The 20901-nt window shown below is 36.2% G+C and overlaps 1 protein-coding gene across 4 annotated transcripts in view; it reads left to right on the forward strand.

Annotated features, from left to right (window-relative positions):
• SHPRH (SNF2 histone linker PHD RING helicase) overlaps positions 1-20901 on the forward strand; it is an 81208-nt gene that overhangs the window by 40141 nt on the left and 20166 nt on the right. For all 4 annotated transcript variants that reach the window (XM_082855601.1, XM_082855600.1, XM_082855602.1 and 1 more), the window contains exons 18-25: positions 934-1076; positions 2081-2254; positions 2570-2632; positions 10939-11164; positions 13159-13302; positions 14436-14537; positions 17334-17405; positions 18900-19088. In XM_082855601.1, coding sequence (XP_082711727.1) covers positions 934-1076; positions 2081-2254; positions 2570-2632; positions 10939-11164; positions 13159-13302; positions 14436-14537; positions 17334-17405; positions 18900-19088 — 1113 coding nt within the window. The remainder of the gene's footprint in view (positions 1-933; positions 1077-2080; positions 2255-2569; positions 2633-10938; positions 11165-13158; positions 13303-14435; positions 14538-17333; positions 17406-18899; positions 19089-20901) is intronic.

Here is a 20901-nt window from a genome sequence, read left to right on the forward strand (position 1 = left end):
TTTTGGTTTTTGTTCTGCTCTGGGGAGAAACTTGAACTTTCTTATTCATCTTGGAATTTTTAGCACCTAGTACAGTACCTGAGCCACAATAAAAACTTATTTGCTGTTAGCAGTGTTTATTGATTGGATGAACAGACACATAGATAAATCACCTATTTTGAGGTTATTCTCTTTCATTTCTTTTAAGGTATAATGGGGTTTCCTCTTACCTTCGGTATATAACAAGTTGTCTTTTGAAGAAAGTGAAGACTTCCATAACCTTCTTTTGATCTTACATGTGCATGTTTCCAAAACCTTTTCTTTTAAGATGTTAGAATATGAGAACCATAAGTATTTTCCTTATGAAATATGTGCCATTTGTTATTTCTAAAATTCCTCTTTCATGATATCAGTAGCAAAGTTTAAAGAGAAGGCTACACAAAATATTTTTACTTTTTTTTTTTACTTTTTAATTTTAACCAGTTACTCCACATTTTATTCTTCCTAATTAATTATTTAGTATTCAAGCATATAATTTTATTAGTTATCAAAGATTATTCATTGAGTAGAATCTAGTTCAGTTAGTTGAGGATAAGCATTATGACTTTATTATGCTGAGAAAGAAGCCTGTTACCTTTTCAGATATACAGAGTGAATACTGAATTTTTATTTTGTTTTAGGTATTTTTTTAGCACAGCTTTGTTATAAATGTATGTAAATAAATTCTCACCCTTTCAGAGTAATCATGAAATAGGTGTTCTATTTAGTTATATATGCAGAAGTTGTACTTATTCATTGTATATACAACATGTATACTTGTCTCCCCACTACTGTGATTCCCTTGAGAGTTGCATTTATTGCTTCCTTTTAATTTTTCACAGAACTCTTTCCAGTGATAGAAACGTTGTGAGTACTAAAAAGACATTAATTGATCAGCTGTTGTCTTGTTTACAGATTTATTCTAATTCTCCTTGGTGGCTGAATGTGATACACAGAGCAATGGAATTTGGTATTGAAGAGGAACTTGTTCAAAGAGTGCGAAATGAAATAACCAGCAACTACAAGCAACAAACTGGCAAGCTTTCTATGTCAGAGAAGTAAGAAAATAGCACAAAACAGAATAGTTATATAAGTAGTCACCCCAAATATTCAGATCATTTGGTATTGTTACAATTAAAAGTCATAACATATTGTGGTTATGAACATCTACATTTTACCTATTGTTGCATATATTTCAGACCAAAATATGAGGTATGCTTTTTTCCTGTATTTTAGTCATTTTTAACTGTTCTCTTTTCAGTGCTTTTTTTTTCTATTTTTTAATCTGCTTAAAGTATTTTCTTTGTATCTTTGTTGGACAAAGTTGCTTAAAGCCAGCTCTTTAAGCAAAGTTTTGAAACAGACTTTGTTTAGGAGAATTTTTCCCTTGGGGTAAGGCATTCATATTTCCCTATGTCATTCATTCCCTAAGGGCTAAGCTCATAGTGCCACAGTGGCCCAGGTTTTATATTGTAGAGTCTGCTTTGTCTTCCCCATCTTTCTTCTCAGCAACAATCATACAGTTATACAGTGCCTGGCAAAGTGCCTGGCATTTAGTACATGCTTAATAAAAATATATGTGTATATATATAAGTTCCTTGTAATATAATTCTTGGCTACTTTTCTCCTTTCTTCTCAGCTTTCTGTCTCTACTTTTCATCCTACAAGTCACCTCTATGTAGAGCACAGGTGTCAGGAGAACATCTGTAGTCAATCAGTATTACAAAGAAAGAATGTGGCAATCCTGATCTTTCAAAGACATCAGGCACAGAGACATAGATTTTACATATTGTTTTTCAGATTTTACATATTGTTTTTCGTTACTGAGGGCAGGCACTATCAGATGTTTTTGTTTTCTTTTGTAGTAGACAACCCAATGTTATTATTCTTTGTTTACTAGTAGATACCAATTGAATACACTCCTACTGTAAACTCACTCAGGTGTGACTAGGTAAAATGTTGCAGTTTCTTTAACACTTTGCCAACCACTTCTTGAATTTTTAGGAAATTGACCTACTGTTCTTTTCTTTGCTGTGTGTGTGGTGCTGGTGATGGGAATCAGGTTCCATGACTGCAGAGGTCTTCAGTTCTTACTTACAACACATATGGAAGAGCTAAGTAAGTTCCAGAAGCAAGTAAGAGACGCTGTAAAAAATCTGGAGGGACCTCCATCTCGTCATGTTATTGAGTCTGCAACAATCTGCCACCTCCGGCCAACCAGGCTTCCTCTCAATTGGTAGGTAATAGGAGAAATCATCCAATGAACGGCATCATTCCACTGAGCTAGATTTCTCCTGAGAGAAGAAACACTGGCTCACATAATAAAACATTTTTCATTTGCATTCAGACAGAAGTAGAGATGTATTATTAATCGAACTTTAAAAAAAAACCTCTCTAGGACCACATACCTGAGGACCACGTATTTTTTTTTTCTAAAATGGCATATTTGTTGTAAAGAAAATGTGAAGTATAAAATACTAAGCCTCTTTTAGAAGTTACCTGATTGCAGTTATGTTTGTGAATATTCCTCTGATAATTTCTTCTTTTCCAGCTGTGTCTTTTGTAAGGCTGATGAATTGTTCACAGAGTATGAATCGAAGTTATTTTCTCACACGTAAGTTCTCCAATTGATTATTTCCCATCAGGAAAATGAAACATTTTACAAGACTTGGTATTTTAATTTATACAACTACATTTTCCTCACAATAACATTTCTTATATTTTTTTCTCTTATCCAGCCAGTTTACTAAACTTTAGCATTTGCCCATTTAACATGCTCAGTTTCACCTGTGCTGACGTTTACCCCCAAATACTCCTGTCGTGTGGTAATACGTGCTTAAGGGACAGTTTATGGGAGTAGACAGACTGTGCAGTCCAACAGATAAGACCTCAAATCCCTGCTCACTACTATGCACAGATTACTTCTCTAAGCCTCAGGATCCTCATTTGTGAAATGAAGATAATAACACCTCACTGAGTTTTCTTTATGTATATTAAATAAGAAAAGGCATATAATTACTTAGCATAGTGGGGTTTTTCAGGGGTTTTTTTGTTTTTTTAATTAACATCTTTATTGGAGTATAATTCCTTTACAATGTTGTGATAGTTTCTGCTGTATAACAAACTGAATCAGCTATATGTATACATATATCCCCATATTTCCTCCCTCTTGTGTATCCCTCCCACCCTCCCTATCCCACCCCTCTAGGTGGTCAGAAGCACCGAGCAGATCTCCCTGTGCTATGCAGCTGCTTCCCACTAGCTATCTGTTGTACATTTGGTAGTGTATATATGTCCATGCCACTCTCTCACTTCATACCAGCTTACCGTTCCTCCGCCCCGTCTCCTCAAGTCCATTCTCTACATCTGCGTCTTTATTCCTGTCCTGCCACTAGGTTCTTCAGAACCTTTTTTTTTTTTTTTAAATTCCATAAATATGTGTTAGCATACAGTATTTATTTTTCTCTTTCTGACTTACTTAACTCTATATAACAGACTCTAGGTCCATCCACCTCACTACAAATAACTCAATTTCACTTCTTTTTATGGCTGAGTAATATTCCATTGTATACATGTGCCACATCTTCTTTATCCATTCATCTGTTGATGGACACTTAGTTTACTTCCATGTCCTGGCTCTTTTAAATAAAGCTGCAGTGAACATTGTGGTACTTGACTCTTTTTGAATTATGGTTTTCTCAGGGTATATGCCCAGTAGTGGGAATGCTGGGCCTTATGTTAGTTCTATTTTTAGTTTTTTAAGGAACCTCCATACTGTTCTCCGTAGTGGCTATATCAATTTACATTCCCACCAACAGTGAAAGAGGGTTCCCTTTTCTCCACACCCTCTCCAGCATTTATTGTTTCTAGATTTTTTGATGATGGCCATGCTGACTGGTGTGAGGTGATACCTCATTGTAGTTTTGATTTGCATTTCTCTAATGATTAGTGATGTTGAGTATCCTTTCATGTGTTTGCTGGCAATCTGTATATGTTCTTTGGAGAAAAGTCTGTTTAGGTCTTCTGCCCATTTTTGGATTGGGTTGATTGTTTTTTCATATTGAGCTGCATGAGCTGCTTGTAAATTTTGGAGATTAATCCTTTGTCAGTTGCTTCATTTGCAAATATTTTCTCCCATTCTGAGGGTTGTGTTTTCATCTTGTATATGGTTTCCTTTGCTGTGTAAAAGCTTTTAAATAGGTCCCATTTGTTTATTTTTGTTTTTTCCATTTCTCTAGGAGGTGGGTCAAAAAGGATCTTGCTGTGATTTATGTCATAGAGTGTTGTGCCTGTGTTTTCCTCTAAGAGTTTTATAATGTCTAGCCTTATATTTAGTTCTTTAATCCATTTTGAGTTTATTTTTGTGTATGGTGTTAGGGAGTGTTCTAATTTCATTTTACATGTAGCTGTCCACTTTTCCGAACACCACTTATTGAAGAGGCTGTCTTTTCTCCATTGTATATCCTTGCCTCCTTTATCAAAAATAAGGTAACCATATGTGCATGGGTTTATCTCTGGGCTTTCTATCATTTTTCATTGACCTATATTTCTTTTTTTGTGCCCATACCATACTGTCTTGATTACTGCAGCTTTGTAGTATAGTCTAAAGTCAGGGAGTCTGATTCCTCCAACTCTGTTTTTCTTTCTCAAGATTGCTTTGGACTTTTGGGGTCTTTTGTGTTTCCATACAAATTTGTGAAATTTTTTGTTCTAGTTCTGTGAAAAATGCCAGTGGTAGTTTGATAGGGATTGCATTGAATCTGTAGATTGCTTTGCGTAGTAGAGTCATTTTCACAATGTTGATTCTTCCAATCCAAGAACATGGTATATCTCTCCATCTATTTGTATCATCTTTAATTTCTTTCAGCAGTGTCCTGTAGTTTTCTGCATACAGGTCTTTTGTCTCCTAAGGTAGGTTTATGCCTAGGTATTTTATTCTTTTTCTTGCAATGGTAAATGGGAGTGTTTCCTTAATTTCTCTTTTAGATTTTTCATCATTAGTGTATAGGAATGCAAGAGATTTCTGTGCATTAATTTTGTACCCTGCTACTTTACCAAATTCATTCATTAGCTCTAGTAGTTCTCTGGTAGCATCTTTAGGATTATCTATGTATAGTATCATGTCATCTGCAAACAGTGACAGCTTTACTTCTTCTTTTCCAGTTTAGATTCCTTTTATTTCTTTTTCTTCTCTGATTGCTGTGGCTAAAACTTCCAAAACTATGTTGAATAATAGTGGTGAGAGTGGGCACCTTGTCTTGTTCCTGATCTTAGTGGAAATAGTTTCAGTTTTTCACCATTGAGGATGATGTTTGCTGTGGGTTTGTCATATATGGCCTTTATTATGTTGAGGTAAGTTCCCTCTGTGCCTGCTTTCTGGAGGGTTTTTATCGTAAATGGTCGTTGCATTTTGTCAAAAGCTTTTCTGCATCTATTGAGACCATCATATGGTTTTTTTTCTTCAGTTTGTTAATATGGTGTATCACATTGATTCATTTGCATATATTGAAGAATCCTTGCATTCCTGGGATAAACCCCACTTGATCATGGTGTATGATCCTCTTAATGTGCTGTTGGATTCTGTTTTTTAGTATTTGGTTGAGGATTTTTGCATCTATGTTCATCAGTGATATTGGCCTGTAGTTTTCTTTCTTTGTGACATCCTTGTCTGGTTTTGGTATCAGGGTGATGGAGGCCTCGTAGAATGACTGGGGAGTGTTCCTCCCTCTGCTATATTTTGGAAGACTCGAGAAGGATAGGTGGTAGCTCCTCTCTAGATGTTTGATAGAATTCGCCTGTGAAGCCATCTGGTCCTGGGCTTTTGTTTGTTGGAAGATTTTTAATCACGGTTTCAATTTCAGTGCTTGTGATTGGTCTGTTTATGTTTTCTAATTCTTCCTGGTTCAGTCTCGGAAGGTTGTGCTTTTCTAAGAATTTGTCCATTTCTTCCAGGTTGTCCATTTTATTGGCATAGAGTTGCTTGTAGTAATCTCTCATGATCCTTTGTATTTCTGCAGTGTCAGTTGTTACTTCTCCTTTTTCATTTCTAATTTTATTGATTTGAGTCTTCTCCCTTTTTTTCTTGATGAGTCTGGCTAAAGGTTTATCAATTTTGCTTGTCTTCTCAAAGAACCAGCTTTTCGTTTTATTGATCTTTGCTATTGTTTCCTTCATTTCTTTTTCATTTATTTCTTATCTGATCTTTATGATTTCTTTCCTTCTACTAACTTTGGGATTTTTTTGTTCTTTCTCTAATTGCTATAGACGTATGGTTAGGTTATTTATTTGAGATGTTTCTTGTTTCTTGAGGTAGGATTGTATCGCTCTAAGCTTGCCTCTAGGAACTACTTTTGCTGCATCCCATAGATTTTGGGTCATCGTGTTTTCATTGTCATTTCTTTCTAGGTATTTTTTTATTTTCTCTTTGATTTCTTCAGTGATCTCTTGGTTATTTAGTAGTGTATTGTTTAGCCTCCAAGTGTTTGTATTTTTTCAGATTTTGTCTTGTAATTCATATCTAGCCTCATAGAGTTGTGGTTGGAAAAGATACTTGATATAATTTCAGTTTTCTTAAGTTTACCAAGGCTTGATTTGTGACCCAAGATATGGTCTATCCTGGAGAATGTTCCATGAGCACTTGAGAAGACAGTGTATTCTGTTGTTTTTGGATGGAATGTCCTGTAAATATCAATTAAGTCCATCTTGTTTAATGCATCATTTAAAGTTTGTGTTTCCTTATTTATTTTCATTTTGGATGATCTGTCCATTGGTGAAAGTGGGGTATTAAAGTCTCCTACTATGATTATGTTACTGTCGACTTCCCCTTTTATGGCTGTTAGCATTTGCCTTATGTATTGAGGTGCTCCTATGTTGGGTGCATAAACATTTACAATTGTTATATCTTCTTCTTGGATTGATCTCTTGATCATTATGTAGTGTCCTTCTTTGTCTCCTGTAATAGTCTTGATTTTAAAGTCTGTTTTATCTGCTATGAGAATTGCTACTCCAGCTTTCTTTTGATTTCCAATTGCATGGAATATCTTTTTCCATCCCCTCACTTTCAGTCTGTATGTGTCCCTAGGTCTGAAGCGGCTCTCTAGTAGACAGCATATATATGGGTCTTGTTTTTACATCCATTCAGCCAGTCTGTGTCTTTTGATTGGAGCATTTACTCAATTTACATTTAAGGTAGTTATTAATATGTATGTTCCTATTATCATTTTCTTAATAGTTTTGGGTTTATTATTGTAGGTCTTTTCCTTGTCTTGTGTTTCCTGACTAGAGAAGTTCCTTTAGCATTTCTTGTAAAACTAGTTTGGTGATGCTGAATTCTCTTAGCTTTTGCTTGTCTGTAAAGGTTTTAATTTCTCTGTTGAATCTGAATGAGGTCCTTTCTGGGTAGAGTAATCTTGGTTGTAGGTTTTTTCCTTTCATCACTTTAAATATGTCCTGCCACTCCCTTCTGGCTTGCAGAGTTTCTGCTGAAAGATCAGCTGTTAATTTCATGGGGATTCCCTTGTATGTTATTTGTTGTTTTTCTCTTGCTGCTTTTAATATTTTTTCTTTGTTTTTAATTTTTGATTGTTTGATTACTATGTGTCTTGGCGTGTTTCTCCTTGGATTTATCCTGTATAGGACTCTCTATGCTTCCTGGACTTGATTTTTTCCTTTCCCATATTAGGGAAGTTTTCAACTATAATCTCTTCAGATATTTTCCCAGTCCCTTTCTTTTGCTCTTCTTCTTCTGGGACCCATATTATTCGAATGTTGGTGCGTTTAATGTTGTCCCAGAGGTCTCTAAGACTGTCTTCAATTCTTTTCATTCTTTTTCCTTTATTCTGCTATGCAGTAGTTATTTCCACTATTTTATCTTCCAGGTCACTTATCCGTTCTTCTGCCTCCGTTATTCTGCTATTGATTCCTTCTAGAGAATCTTTAATTTCATTTATTGTGTTGTTCATCATTGTTTGCTCTTTAGTTCTTTTAGGTCCTTGTTAAACGTTTCTTGTATTTTCTCTATTCTATTTCCAAGATTTTGGATCATCTTTATTATCATTACTCTGAATTCTTTTTCAGGTAGACTGCCTATTTCCTCTTCATTTGTTTGGTCTGGTGCGTTTTTACCTTGCTCCTTCATCTTCTGTGTGTTTCTCTATCTTCTCATTTTGCTTCACTTACTGTGTTTGGGGTCTCCTTTTTCCAGGCTGCAGGTTCGTAGTTCCTGTTGTTTTTGGTGTCTGCCCTCAGTGGCTAAGGTTGATTCAGTGGGTTGTGTGGGCTACCTGGTGGAGGGGACTAGTGCCTGTGTTCTGGTGGATGAGACTGGATCTTCTCTTTCTGGTGGGCAGGACCACGTCCGGTGATGTGTTTCAGGGTGTCTGTGACCTTATTATGATTTTAGGCAGCCACTCTGCTAATGGGTAGGGTTGTGTTCCTGTCTTGCTAGTTGTTTGGCCTAGGGTGTCCAGCACTGTAGCTTGCTGGTCGTTGAGTGGAGCTGGGTCTTAGCGTTGAAATGGAGATCTTTGGGAGTGCTTTCGCCATTTGATATTACGTGGAGCTGTGAAGTTTCTGGTGGGCCAATGTCCTGAATTCGGCTCTCCTACGTCACAGGCACAGGCCTGACACCCGGTCGGAGCACGAAGACCCTGTTAGCCACACAGCTAAGAAGAAAAGGGAGAAAAAAAGAAAGAAAGGAAGGAAGGGAGGGATGGAGGGAGGGAGGATGGAAGGAAGAAAGAAAGAAAGAAAAAGATAAAATAAAATTTAAAAGTTATTACAATAAAAAATTTTTAAATTATTAAAAATTAAAAAATTTTAAAGTCATAAAAAAAGAAAAAGAAAGAAGAGAGCAAGCAAACCAAAAACCAAGTCCACTAATTATAACAAGCACTAAAAACTATACTAAGGACAGACAGGACCCTAGGACAGATGATAAAAGCAAAGCTCTACAGACAGAATCACACAAAGAAGCATACACATGCACACTCACAAAAAGAGAAAAAGGGGAAAATGTATATATATCTGTATTTAACAAAAAAAAGGAAGAGAGCAACCAAATCAATAAATCTACCAATGTTAATAAACTCTAAGTACTAAACTTAGATACTAACAAAACCAGAAACAAGTTAGATGCAGAAAGCAAACCCCAAGTCTACAGTTGCTCCCAAAGTCTACCACCTCGATTTTGGGATGATTCGCTGTCTATTCAGGTATTCCACAGATGCAGGGTACATCAGGTTGATTGTGGAGATTTAATCCGCTGCTCCTGAGGCTGCTGGGAGAGATTTCCCTTTCTCTTCTTTGTTCTCACAGCTCCTGGGGTTCAGCTCTAGATTTGGCCCTGCCTCTGCGTGTAGGTCGCCGGAGGGCATCTGTTCTTCGCTCAAACAGGATAGGGTTAAAGGAGCAGCTGATTCGGGGGCTCTGGATCACTCGGGCCGGGGAGAGGGAGGGGTACGGATGCGGGGCGAGCCTGCGGTGGCAGAGGCCAGCGTGACGTTGCAACAGCCTGAGGTGCGCCATGTGTTCTCCCGGTGTAGTTGTCCATGGATCACGGGACTGCGGCAGTGGCGGGCTGCACAGGCTCCCGGGAAGGGAGGTGTGGAGAGTGACCTGTGCTTGCACACAGGATTCTTGGTGGCTGCAGCAGCAGCCTTAGCATTTCATGCCCGTCTCTGGTGTCCGCGCCAATAGCCGTGGCTCACGCCCGTCTCTGGAGCTCGTTTAGGCAGTGCTCTGAATCCTCTCTCCTCATGCACCATGGAACAACGGTCTCTTGCCTCTTAGGCAGGTCCAGACTTTTTCCCGTACTCCCTCCCAGCTAGCTGTGGCGCACTAGCCCCCTTCCGGCTGTGTTCACACCGCCAACCCCAGTACTCTCCCTGCGCTCCGACAGGAAGCCGGAGCCTCAGCTCCCAGCCCCGCCCACCCCGGCGGGTTAGCAGACAAGCCTCTCGGGCTGGTAAGTGCTGGTCGGCACCAATCCTCTGTGCGGGAATCTCTCTGCTTTACCCTCTGAACCGCTGTTGCTGCGCTGTCCTCCGTGGCTCCACAGCTCCCCCCGACACCGCCACCCGCCGCCTCTGCCGGTGAAGGCACTTACTAGTGTGTAGAAACCTTTCCTCCTTCACAGCTCCCTCCCAGCGGTGCAGGTCCTGTCCCTATTCTTTTGTCTTTTTTTTTGTCTTTTTTCCTTCGCCCTACCCAGGTACGTGGGAAGTTTCTTGACTTTTGGGAAGTCTGAGGTCTTCTGCCAGCATTCAGTAGGTGTTCTGTAGGAGTTGTTCCACATGTAGGTGTATTTCTGATGTATTTGTGGGGAGGAGGGTGATCCCCACGTCTTACTTCTCCGCCATCTTGAAGGTCTCTTCTCTAGCATAGTGTTTGATACATGGTAAATGTTCTATAAAAATGTTAGCTCTTTTTAGTAATACACTTTCTCCAACACAGATTTGAAGTCTTCATCCTTGTGTTAGGGATTAAGCTACTTAGTGAGTACAGTAAATTATTCCTATTTTACAAACATGGAAATTGAGAAGAGAGTAAGTCTGATTGTACTTTTAGGTCATCTTGTGGTTTTTCTGTTGTATTTTTGCATGGTTGATAGTGGTGGTAATTTGTGTTTTGTATTATTTTAATTCTCAGAGCAAGATTTTAGCCTGGAATTTATAGCCATTTTTTATTAGGCCAGTTTGCTCTCAAGAAAGCACTTGTCAAATGTATGATACCTCAAGCATTTTCAGAGTTGGCATGGTTTTTCCAAAAACTTGCAAGCATGATCTTGTAGATGTGACACTGAAAAATGTTGAAATTTTTGTTTTTGACCTTGCTTTCCTATTAGCTCTGGCAATATCATTTTTATAGTACTTGTTACCCACTGACAGTAATTACTGTGGTTTTGTTCTCGAATGTCTTCAGAGTCAAAGGCCAGACTGCAATATTTGAGGAGATGATAGAAGATGAAGAAGGACTGGTGGATGATCGAATACCTACCACCAACCGGGGTCTGTGGGCAATAAGTGAGACAGAGCGATCCATGAAAGCTCTGCTATCGTTTGCAAAATCACATCGATTTGATGTTGAATTCATTGATGAGGGAAGTACTTCAATGGATCTCTTTGAAGCTTGGAAGAAAGAATATAAGGTAAAAGTAATTTAAAACTTCCTTTCCATATTAAGAATTCTCCTCCTTGGGCTTCCCTGGTGGCAGAGTGGTTGAGAGTACGCCTGCCGATGCAGGGTACACGAGTTTGTGCCCCGGTCCGGGAAGATCCCATGTGCCGCGGAGCGGCTGGGCCAGTGAGCCATGGCCGCTGAGCCTGCGCGTCTGGAGCCTGTTCTCCACAACGGTAGAGGCCACAACATTGAGAGGCCCGTGTACCGAAAAAAAAAATAAGAAAGAATTCTCCTCCTTTACATTAATTTTAGTTGCTACTTTCCTTTTTCTCTCTTCAGCTTTTAAAAATCTGCTTTAGAGAGTTGAGGTGTCGTAATTTATCTTTCCCTAAAATGTAATGATTGTAATGATGAATAATAAATATAATAATACTGAACAAGTGAGAAGTTTCTGTTTATTAAATTACTAAAAATCATTACTAAAATGAAATTTATATGAAACCTTTTGTTTTTCCTTGAAAGTGTGTTATTCTAGTCTTAGCTTGGTCTTACACTGCTGTGCTCTGAAATCAGAGTGTGGCTTTGTTTCCTTTTTTGTTTTTTTCTTTTGCTCTGTGAATAACAACCAAACATCAACAACCTTAAAGATTGGAGAACATAGTAAACATTTCTCAACATATAAGACTAGAAACCATTGCAATTAATAATGCACAAAGGGACTCTTCATATTTATACTTAATAATTTCATCATATTATAACTCTATGCTTGAGATTCCAGAATTCATTAATTTTGAATTATTCTTTATATGTGGATTTTTTAATCCCTTGTCCTACTTTGCAAGTGAGATGGGTGAGGAAATAAAAGAAGTGGGTTTTTTATTTATAATGTTATATTCCATTTGATATCTTTTATTTTTTTAATCTAAAGTTCTTGCCTTTTAAAGCAGGATAAAAATTTCTCTCAAGAAAGAGAAGCTGTGCTGTCTATAATATCAATTCATACATTTGATAGATTGAAGAATGATACTTCCATAGCATCAAAATCATTGGTTCATAGTAGTTTTTTTCTTTTCACATTACTATTCTAAAAGCAAAAGCACATTAACACAGTTAATTACAGCAGGTCATGGAAGAAACAATACTATATACAGTGTTCATTTGCCCCTACGTTCTTCCTTTGAGTTCAGTTTAGCCACATGGTCTGTGTCAGAGGAGTACTTATCATGCAGTTCACCCAGATCTTTATTCATTTGTTCTCCATAACATTGCAGACTAAACCCTTTAACAACAGTGTAAATGAATGAGCTACTGCTACGCACATCAATCAGGATCTAACTCAAAGCATAATGTTAGTTAGTGAAGAAAGCAGATCAAAAAATTTTATACTGATTGATAGCATTTTTATAAATTTCAGAAACATATAAAACCAGATTATTAAAGATGTATGGATTAGTATAACTCCAGCAAAAAGTACAGAATAGTAAGTCCAATTCAGAATAGTGGTTACCCCATTGTTGGGGGTTGAAGGAAGAATGCGTGAGGCAAGAGAGTGATGCAGTTGAGAAGGAACACAGGCTTCCTAAGGAACTGGCATTATTCTCTTTCCTAATTCAGATGATGTGGACTCAGTTGTATACTTTAATATTCTCATTATCATATATACATATTATTTTGAGAATGTGCAATATTTTATAATAAAAAGTATTTCTTTAAAAAATAAAGCAGAGATTCCACCAGTCTAGTATTGATCTGTAAAGCTCTTTGATCCTACCAAGAAATCTCGGGGTATGCTGTTCCTGAGATTCTGAAGAGGCAATACACTATAGTGTCCTGTGGAGATTATTCAGACCCACTGCCTCATCCTAAAAATGGCCCAAGAATTGCTTGTACCTTAGACCCGTAATTAAAACACTGTGTATGATTTAAGACCTCAGTGAAGACTCTTGACCAAGGGACATCTTGGTGGTTTTAACCAGTTTTAATTATGTGCTTTACCACTGCCTGTCTTTTCTGTTCCTTCAGTTGCTTCATGAATATTGGATGGCTCTGAGGAATCGTGTGTCTGCTGTTGATGAGCTTGCAATGGCTACAGAACGACTAAGAGTACGTGATCCTAGGGAGCCAAAGCCCAGTCCACCAGTTCCTCATATCATTGAACCACATGAGGTAATTTGCAAATGAATCACAGAAAAGAACACAGCAAATAGATGTCACAAAAATCCCAAGATCCGTAGAAGGGATAGAGTCAGGGCAGTGATGTCTTCAATAAGTAAGTGTTTCATATCTGCTCTTCGTTTGAGCCATATGAAGTTGTTTGTTTTTGTAGTAGGTCAGAGATGAGCAATTTCATGTCTAATACATGCTTAGCATTCACTGTTTGGGTGCATTTGCACGTTTGTTTGTTTCTCTCCACGTTGCATATTCATCTATTCTTGAGCACCTTTTGCGTGCCAAAACCTAAAGATATTCTTGGTCAGTTTTTAGACGTATGTCCTATTACTTCAGCTTTTTCAGAACTAAAAAAATCTTCCATAAGAACAACCAAGAACTGATTTTGCACTGTTTTCCTTTGCTAACGATGAACAGATATTGACAACTTATCGTCTATTAAATTCCTCTTTGTATCTCAGAATTAAAAAAATAACTCCACCAACCTTTTTTCTTCATAGTAAAAATATTATTTTCTTTAGAATTTGTTTTTATTCCTTTAATCTTTTAAATCTTTTTTTTTCCTATAAAGCTTGAAGACTGTAACTTAGAAAAACTTAGAAATATTCATTATATACTATTTCACTTCATTTTTAAAATAGAGTTCTCAATAAGTTTTAGGTGACAACAGATTCCTCTTTTTCTTTTTCTGTTACCATATTCTACTGGCGGGGGGGGTGGGTCACAGAAAGGAGGAGCAGAGAGATTCTTTCTTGGATTTCTTAAAATCACTTCATTTGTATGGCCAAAGTAGCATACCATTTTATTTTTCTTTATCCCATAAATGTATTACTGAAAAATCATACACAAATAGCCTTTGGTTGATTTTTAACCTACTTCAGGTATATAGGGAAGCTTTTTATTTAAAAGAATTCTGCCTTGAATGTTGTCTTCTATACAGTAAAATATATATATTTTTTGAAATATGTTGATATTATCTAGTATCCCTTTTGCAAATTTGAGTTTTCACATGTAAATATGTTTTCATAAAATAGGACACTTTTTAAGAAAGAATTAAAATAGAAGAATTGTGCATGTTTAATATAATGTTACCATCTTAGAATAAAGAAGTTGTTTTGTTTTGTTTTTAGGTAGAACAAAATCGTATAAAACTACTAAACGATAAAGCTGTTGCTACATCACAGCTTCAGAAAAAACTCGGGCAGCTTCTTTACCTAACTAACTTGGAGAAGGTATTGTTTTTAAAAGATGCTACTTTTTCCCATACTGTATTATCAATAAACCACTTTACTGACTCCTTTCATTTAATCTATTAGTCCCCTAATTAATGGTATAGGTGTTTTTTTAATCATTCTCTTATTTGTTTGTGTTAGTTATGTGAGTCAGAACACTAGCTATGTCTGCAATAGCTACACAGATCACAAAAGAAGATGATATCTATAGAAAATATGTTATACAGATAATGTAAAGGGTATGCAGTATATAGTATAGCACAATGTAAACAGACTGTAGTTGGAAGCCTTGAATAGTGAAAGTATTACAACATACCACTCAGCAAAGATAAACGCATGCATCCAATAACGCATACATGGATTTTTTTAATTTGTTTTTTGAAACTGTGTAGTGTGTTTGGAAAGCTGCTAAATAAGAGGACGTGGTAACAAATTATTTAATGTAATTCACAACATATTTTCTTAGTAGTAAGCAAAGTACTGTATTAGACATTGATGAATATAATTCCATTTTCTGGCAAGAATAAATGGGAGTGGCAGAGTAACTTATCAGAACAACATATAATAGTAGATTTTTGGATAGGGCAAATGAAGGAAAGCAGTAGACTACAATTGGTCCTGAAAACTAGTACAAAATACATTTAAGTGAATCATTAAATCTCAGCAATGACAAAATGAAAAAGTTGGACATTCTTTATAGGTAAAATAGCATAGTAGTTAAGAAGGTAGACTTTTGGACCTAGATAGTGCAAATTTGAATCATGATGCCATTATTTTCTAGATATAGGACTTTATTCAAGTTATTTACTTCTCTTTGTCCCATCTGTAAAATGAGAAAAGTAACACTATCTTGTAGGGCTCTCTTGAGGATCAAATGAATTAATATATGTAAGTGCTAAAGTGTTTACTGGTTTATTAAGCACTTTCTAGGTATTCACTATTAATATTATTATATTATTACTATTATTATAATGATGACTACTATTTTGGCAGGGGAAAAAAGAGAAGAACTTTAAGTCAATCTCTCAAAATGCTAGCTATAGAAAAATAACATTCGGAAAAAATTCTTGATATTTCTGGACATGAGTTTTTAAAATACAAGATTTCTGTACTTTAAATGTGAGAGTCAAAATTAAGAGATAGTTGATGATTCTTTTAGTTATGGAACATAAGTTGATATCCTCTATATGTTGAATTATTTTTTTAAAAATTAAAATTCCAAGGATATAATCTATGTAGGAAAACCCATTTGGCAAAAAATATAAGAAAATAATATTTACTCTATAAATGAAGGAAAATAAGCAATCTAGAAACTACTAAGCATAGGACAAATCCAGCCCATCACCTGTTTTTGTGAATAAAGTTTTATTGGAATACAGCTATACTCATTCGTTAAGTATTGTCTACAGCTGCTTTTGTGCTATAATAGCAGAGTTGAGGAGTTGCAGCAGAGATCGTATGGCCGACAAAGCCTAAAATATTTACAATCATGCCCTTTATGGAAAACATGCTAATTCTTACATTAAATAAATTAGAAAAGAAGAGGTATTGTAAATTCTGGTAGATTGTTTACAAAATGCTATAGTAATACCTTCTCTTGCGTGCTTGCTCTTGGTTAATCCCCTCCTACACTGACTCTAGGCTTAGGCAGATGACTTGTTTTTGGCCTTGTGTCACAGAGATTTGAAAAGTCCACGCACTTTGGAATTCTCCCAATTGTGTCATGTTTTGGAACTCTGCGACTATGTGAAGAAGCCCAGGTTACCTTTCTTGAGGAGCAAAAACCTCAGCTTAGCCCTCTCCCCAGACCAGCTAGCCTACCAACTGCTAGATATGAGTGTGGGCCGTCCTGGACCATCCAGCCCAAGCCAAATCAGTGCATCCCAAAGTAACCCAGGTGACCTGTAGCATCAGGAGAAATTCATGTTTTTTTAGCCACTAAGGTTTTAGGTGGTTTGCTATGTTACCTGAAACAAATCAATAATTAACAGAGGAAAAGAATAATTCAGTCCAACTTTTTTTAAATGCTGCGTACTTACGTTGTAGTTAATGGAATTGTTTTAACCATTAGAACTTCTGAATCCATGCACAATTGGCTTTTTTTTTTCTGCTTGTAAGAGTCAAAGGATAATCAAGAACAATTTAGTAATCTATGAGTCTATTTTACTTTCCTTTATGTTTTCCTCAGTTTTAAAACCTGTTCATTTGATGACTTTTTTGGAAATCTTTCAGTTTTTAAAGAGACTTTGAAAAGCTATTATACTTCAACATAATTTCCAGGCATAGTTAGGTCTCAAATCAGTAATATTTCTGGTTTCTAATTATTTGCTTTGCCTTGGTGAGATTAGAAAAAGGATACAGAGAAGAAATCATTATTAATAAGGAGTTATGTGAATAAATGCTGCCTCTTCCCAATGTCTTTGATCCCATGCCAAGTGGACATGCAGAATATCTATTTCTTTATTAAAAAAATATATCTAACATGAAAGTAAAATTTGAGAATTTAGGTAAATTATATCATATTTTGCTTTTATTTTGCCTTCTATCATAATCACAAATACAGTAATATGATAACTTGAACAAACTGTGTTAAAAATTGAGTCCATTTTTTTCTTCACACCTTAAATAAATGTTATTTGTAAATCCCAGGAATGATAGTATTAATATATGAATTATTAGGTCATCTCAATTATTAGATTATTTTAATTGCCAACATTTACTTTTATAAATGAGTTGTACTACATGTAACGGCTTTTAAGATATAACTAATATATGTTTTAATTCTTTTTTGGATAGTCTCAGGACAAAACATCAGGAGGTATTAATCCAGAACCTTGTCCAATCTGTGCTCGGCAACTGGGAAAACAGGTGAAATTATAATAAATATTACATGCATTTGTAAAATACTTTACAGTCTTCAAAGCCTTTTACATACAACTCGCCCCACCCTCAAACTTTGCATGCAAGGCAAATAGTACCTCTGTCTGAAAGGTAGGGCCAAAGGTTAACTGACAGGCTTAGTGCCATATATGTTTGAGCAATGTTTTCCCTTAAGTGATAGGTGAAAACATATTTCTAGAATAGCCCCATCTTTTTCATTAAAGGTGAATAATTTTAAGTATTATTTCCAGTCACTTGAGTCTGTCAGTTTACCATGGTTATTTGGTACTTGTACAGAAATATAATACGGCATACACAGATTTACTTAAGTTATGACAAAGGTATAGTAACGTAGTTCTTACTTAACATTATTACTGTCTAATAGTACCAGGATTTAAAGCGCAAATAACAGCAATCCTGAGGAAATTCATATGTGATTTTTAGAAGACTATTATATCAATTAAGTATATTTCTTTGTGAATATTAGTATACAAATGTCTATAAACTTAATGGAACTGTATTAGTTTTCCTCAAAGAGATTCTTATTTTTACTTTATGAAATGTGATTTATGATACTGTAAGTTCCTACTTTGTATGATAAATAAATATATGTAATATCGGTATATTCACTGCTTTTCAAATTTTGAAAGATAAGTCTATTACTATTAAATTAGTAAAAGTGTCCTTGGCACTTTTTTCTATGGAGCTGAGAGTAGAAGCCTAAATTTATGAGTTCCATATTCTGACCAGCAATAATCAGAAAGAACATATCTTTTAGTTTCCACAATTCATGGAGAAGATAAGATTTTAAAGGATATTTTATTGATAATAAATCTTAAAAGGACAGATTGGTAATGGAGGAGAAGAATAGTAATTACAGATACTGGCAATTTCTGTTAAAAATCAGTGATAAAAACATTTTGATAAAAATACTATAAAAATGGAAAGGATCATGGTATAAGTAGTTTCTTCTTTGCTTTTAGTTTTGATGAGATTCATGCAACTAGATTGTCTCAGAAATTTTATTATCTTTAACATTTCCATCTCATTTTCTATATAATAAATGCTTTAACATGTGAAAATGTAAATCTGCTTATTACTAAGTTGTGTAGAATATATTGAATATGACATTATGTCCAAATTAATGTTGTAGTCAGCCTATTCTGTGAGAGTGCTAAAGAGTAATTTGCATTTTTCCTAAATGCTGAAATGAGAACCCGAGCATCTTACAAAATAATGATGACTGACTATTATCCTCCTGTTAGGGTGAACAGAACTAAAGACTATGAAAGCTTAGTCTAGTTGGACTAAAAAATAGTTAGTTTAAAAGTATAACTTAGTTTTTATGACTTAAAAAGGATATTTATATCATGAAATAGGAAATGAAATTATGACTCTCTTCTCCTTTTAATATGTTTATAGATTGGAAGTCATCTTTGATAGCATCTCGCTGAGGCATATTCTATGTGTTTTCTTTTTTAGTGGGCAGTACTGACCTGTGGGCACTGTTTCTGTAATGAATGCATTTCAATTATTATCGAACAGTACAGCGTGGGGTCTCACAGGAGCTCCATTAAGTGTGCCATCTGCCGCCAGACCACATCTCATAAAGAAATCTCGTATGTCTTCACCTCAGAGAAAGCCAGCCAGGAAGAGGACATCCCTGTGAAGGTAAAGTCAGTTAAGAACATGTAGACACATAGTCAGAGCAAGATAATAGGAATCAGTATCTGGCCATGAGAGCATCACAATCAGAACAAGCCTGGCCCAGTGACTATGGAGCAACCACTGTTGTCTGTCTGTAGATACACTGCCTGAAAGCCTCAGCTTTACCATCTACTCGTTCCTCGTGGGAGGAACACAAGAAAGCTTTTTCAGACATAGTTAGTAATAGTTATGCCCATCGTGGCAAAAAAAGTAACATCTTAGAATTCCAGTCCCTTACTATTTTTGCAGTGTTTCTGTCCATTACAAATTGATAGAGCTCTGGTTAAGTTCAAGGTTTCTTTTTCTTCATTCTTCCATTCAGCCCCAGGTATCAGGAAAAAAAGATGTGCCCCACCAAATTGAAGGATAAAATAAATTGATTATTGAAGTTAGTGAAGACTGTCACAAGGAGGAGGTAGTGCACTTTTAGACGGCGTGGGTTGGTATTTCAGAGTATAGCCAAAGCTTTGCTTTATTTTCCTAATTTTTTTCCCATGCTTCCTTCAGAACTTTAAGAAATAAGACTATAATTTAAAATCCAAATAGGATCTGTAACTGGACTTTCTGCCTAAGGGGTATTTATTTAATGAGAAGCCTTTACTAGACTTTTTTGTTCTTTGTTTTACTTAAGCATGCTTTTTTTTTTTCTCTCTAACCAAACTTAGACAATGGACAACTCAATGTATGAGTATAGTAGGGAATATAGGCCAGAAGGAGTGGTTGGGAGAATGGGGCAGCTGGCTCATAAGCAAGAGGTAGTAGAATATTTTTCATTCATTTCTTCTCCTTCTGGGTCCCTGATGCTCTCTGCTCACTTATTTTTCAGGGTTGTATTTTGTGAGTAGAATTAACCACAAGTTGAAGCTGCCAGGAGTTAGGCAGTTGTTAGGATGCCCTCTCCCGAGAACACTGGAGTTCCATTAAAGAATATCTAATTGCTATTTATTCCCACTGTCATTTGAGTAAAACCTGAAAATATCAGTCACATTGCTCTCAAGTGTGTTGAGGTAAACAGAATCCCAAAGTTGGGATGAACTTTCATTCATTCATTCTTCCCGTACATGTTTACTGGACACATACTGTATGCCAGGCAGTGTGCTGGGCCTCACAGATGCAACACACACTCATGAATAAAACAGGTATGATTGCTGTCCTCATGGATTTTACATTTTGGCAGTCGGGGGAAGGAGTTTGAGTTGAGGCAGAAAGCACAGACATTAAGCAAATAATTGACGTGATAAGCATTACAAAAGAAAATCAAACCTGGCTTCTCTGAGGGAATGGCAGTTAAGTAGATGTCTAAAGGATGAATGGATCAGCCAGCCTGAGAGAGGGTAAAAGTGATCTTGTTGGGAGGAGGCTGCAAGAGAGAAAAAACAACCAACCAAAAATCCCAGTATGTGAATAGGTCTGAGACAAGAAGAAACTCAAATGGAACTGAGTAGCTGCGGTGTAGAAAACACAAAGGAGAATGGAATGAAATGAGTCGAATCCAAAGAGGGGCCAGATACTGAAGAGCCGTCTGAGCATCTGAGAATTTTCTTTTCATGTAAAGAAAGCTATTAACATGTTATATGTTATAAGCAGAGGAGTATCATGATCAGACTTGGATTTTTAAAAGATTCCTCTTGCTACAGTATGGAAATTAGATTAGCAGGAATAGAAAAGACTAGAGTAGAAAAAAATTTAGAGAGACCAATTTAGGAGGCTACAACAGTAGTGATGGTGGCTTTGATTAGGTTGGTGGCAGTGGAGATGCAAAGAAGTACATATATTC

The sequence above is a fragment of the Leucopleurus acutus genome, assembly GCF_964270905.1.
Source record: "Leucopleurus acutus genome assembly, chromosome: 15".
In the NCBI taxonomy this organism is placed as follows: domain Eukaryota; kingdom Metazoa; phylum Chordata; class Mammalia; order Artiodactyla; family Delphinidae; genus Leucopleurus; species Leucopleurus acutus.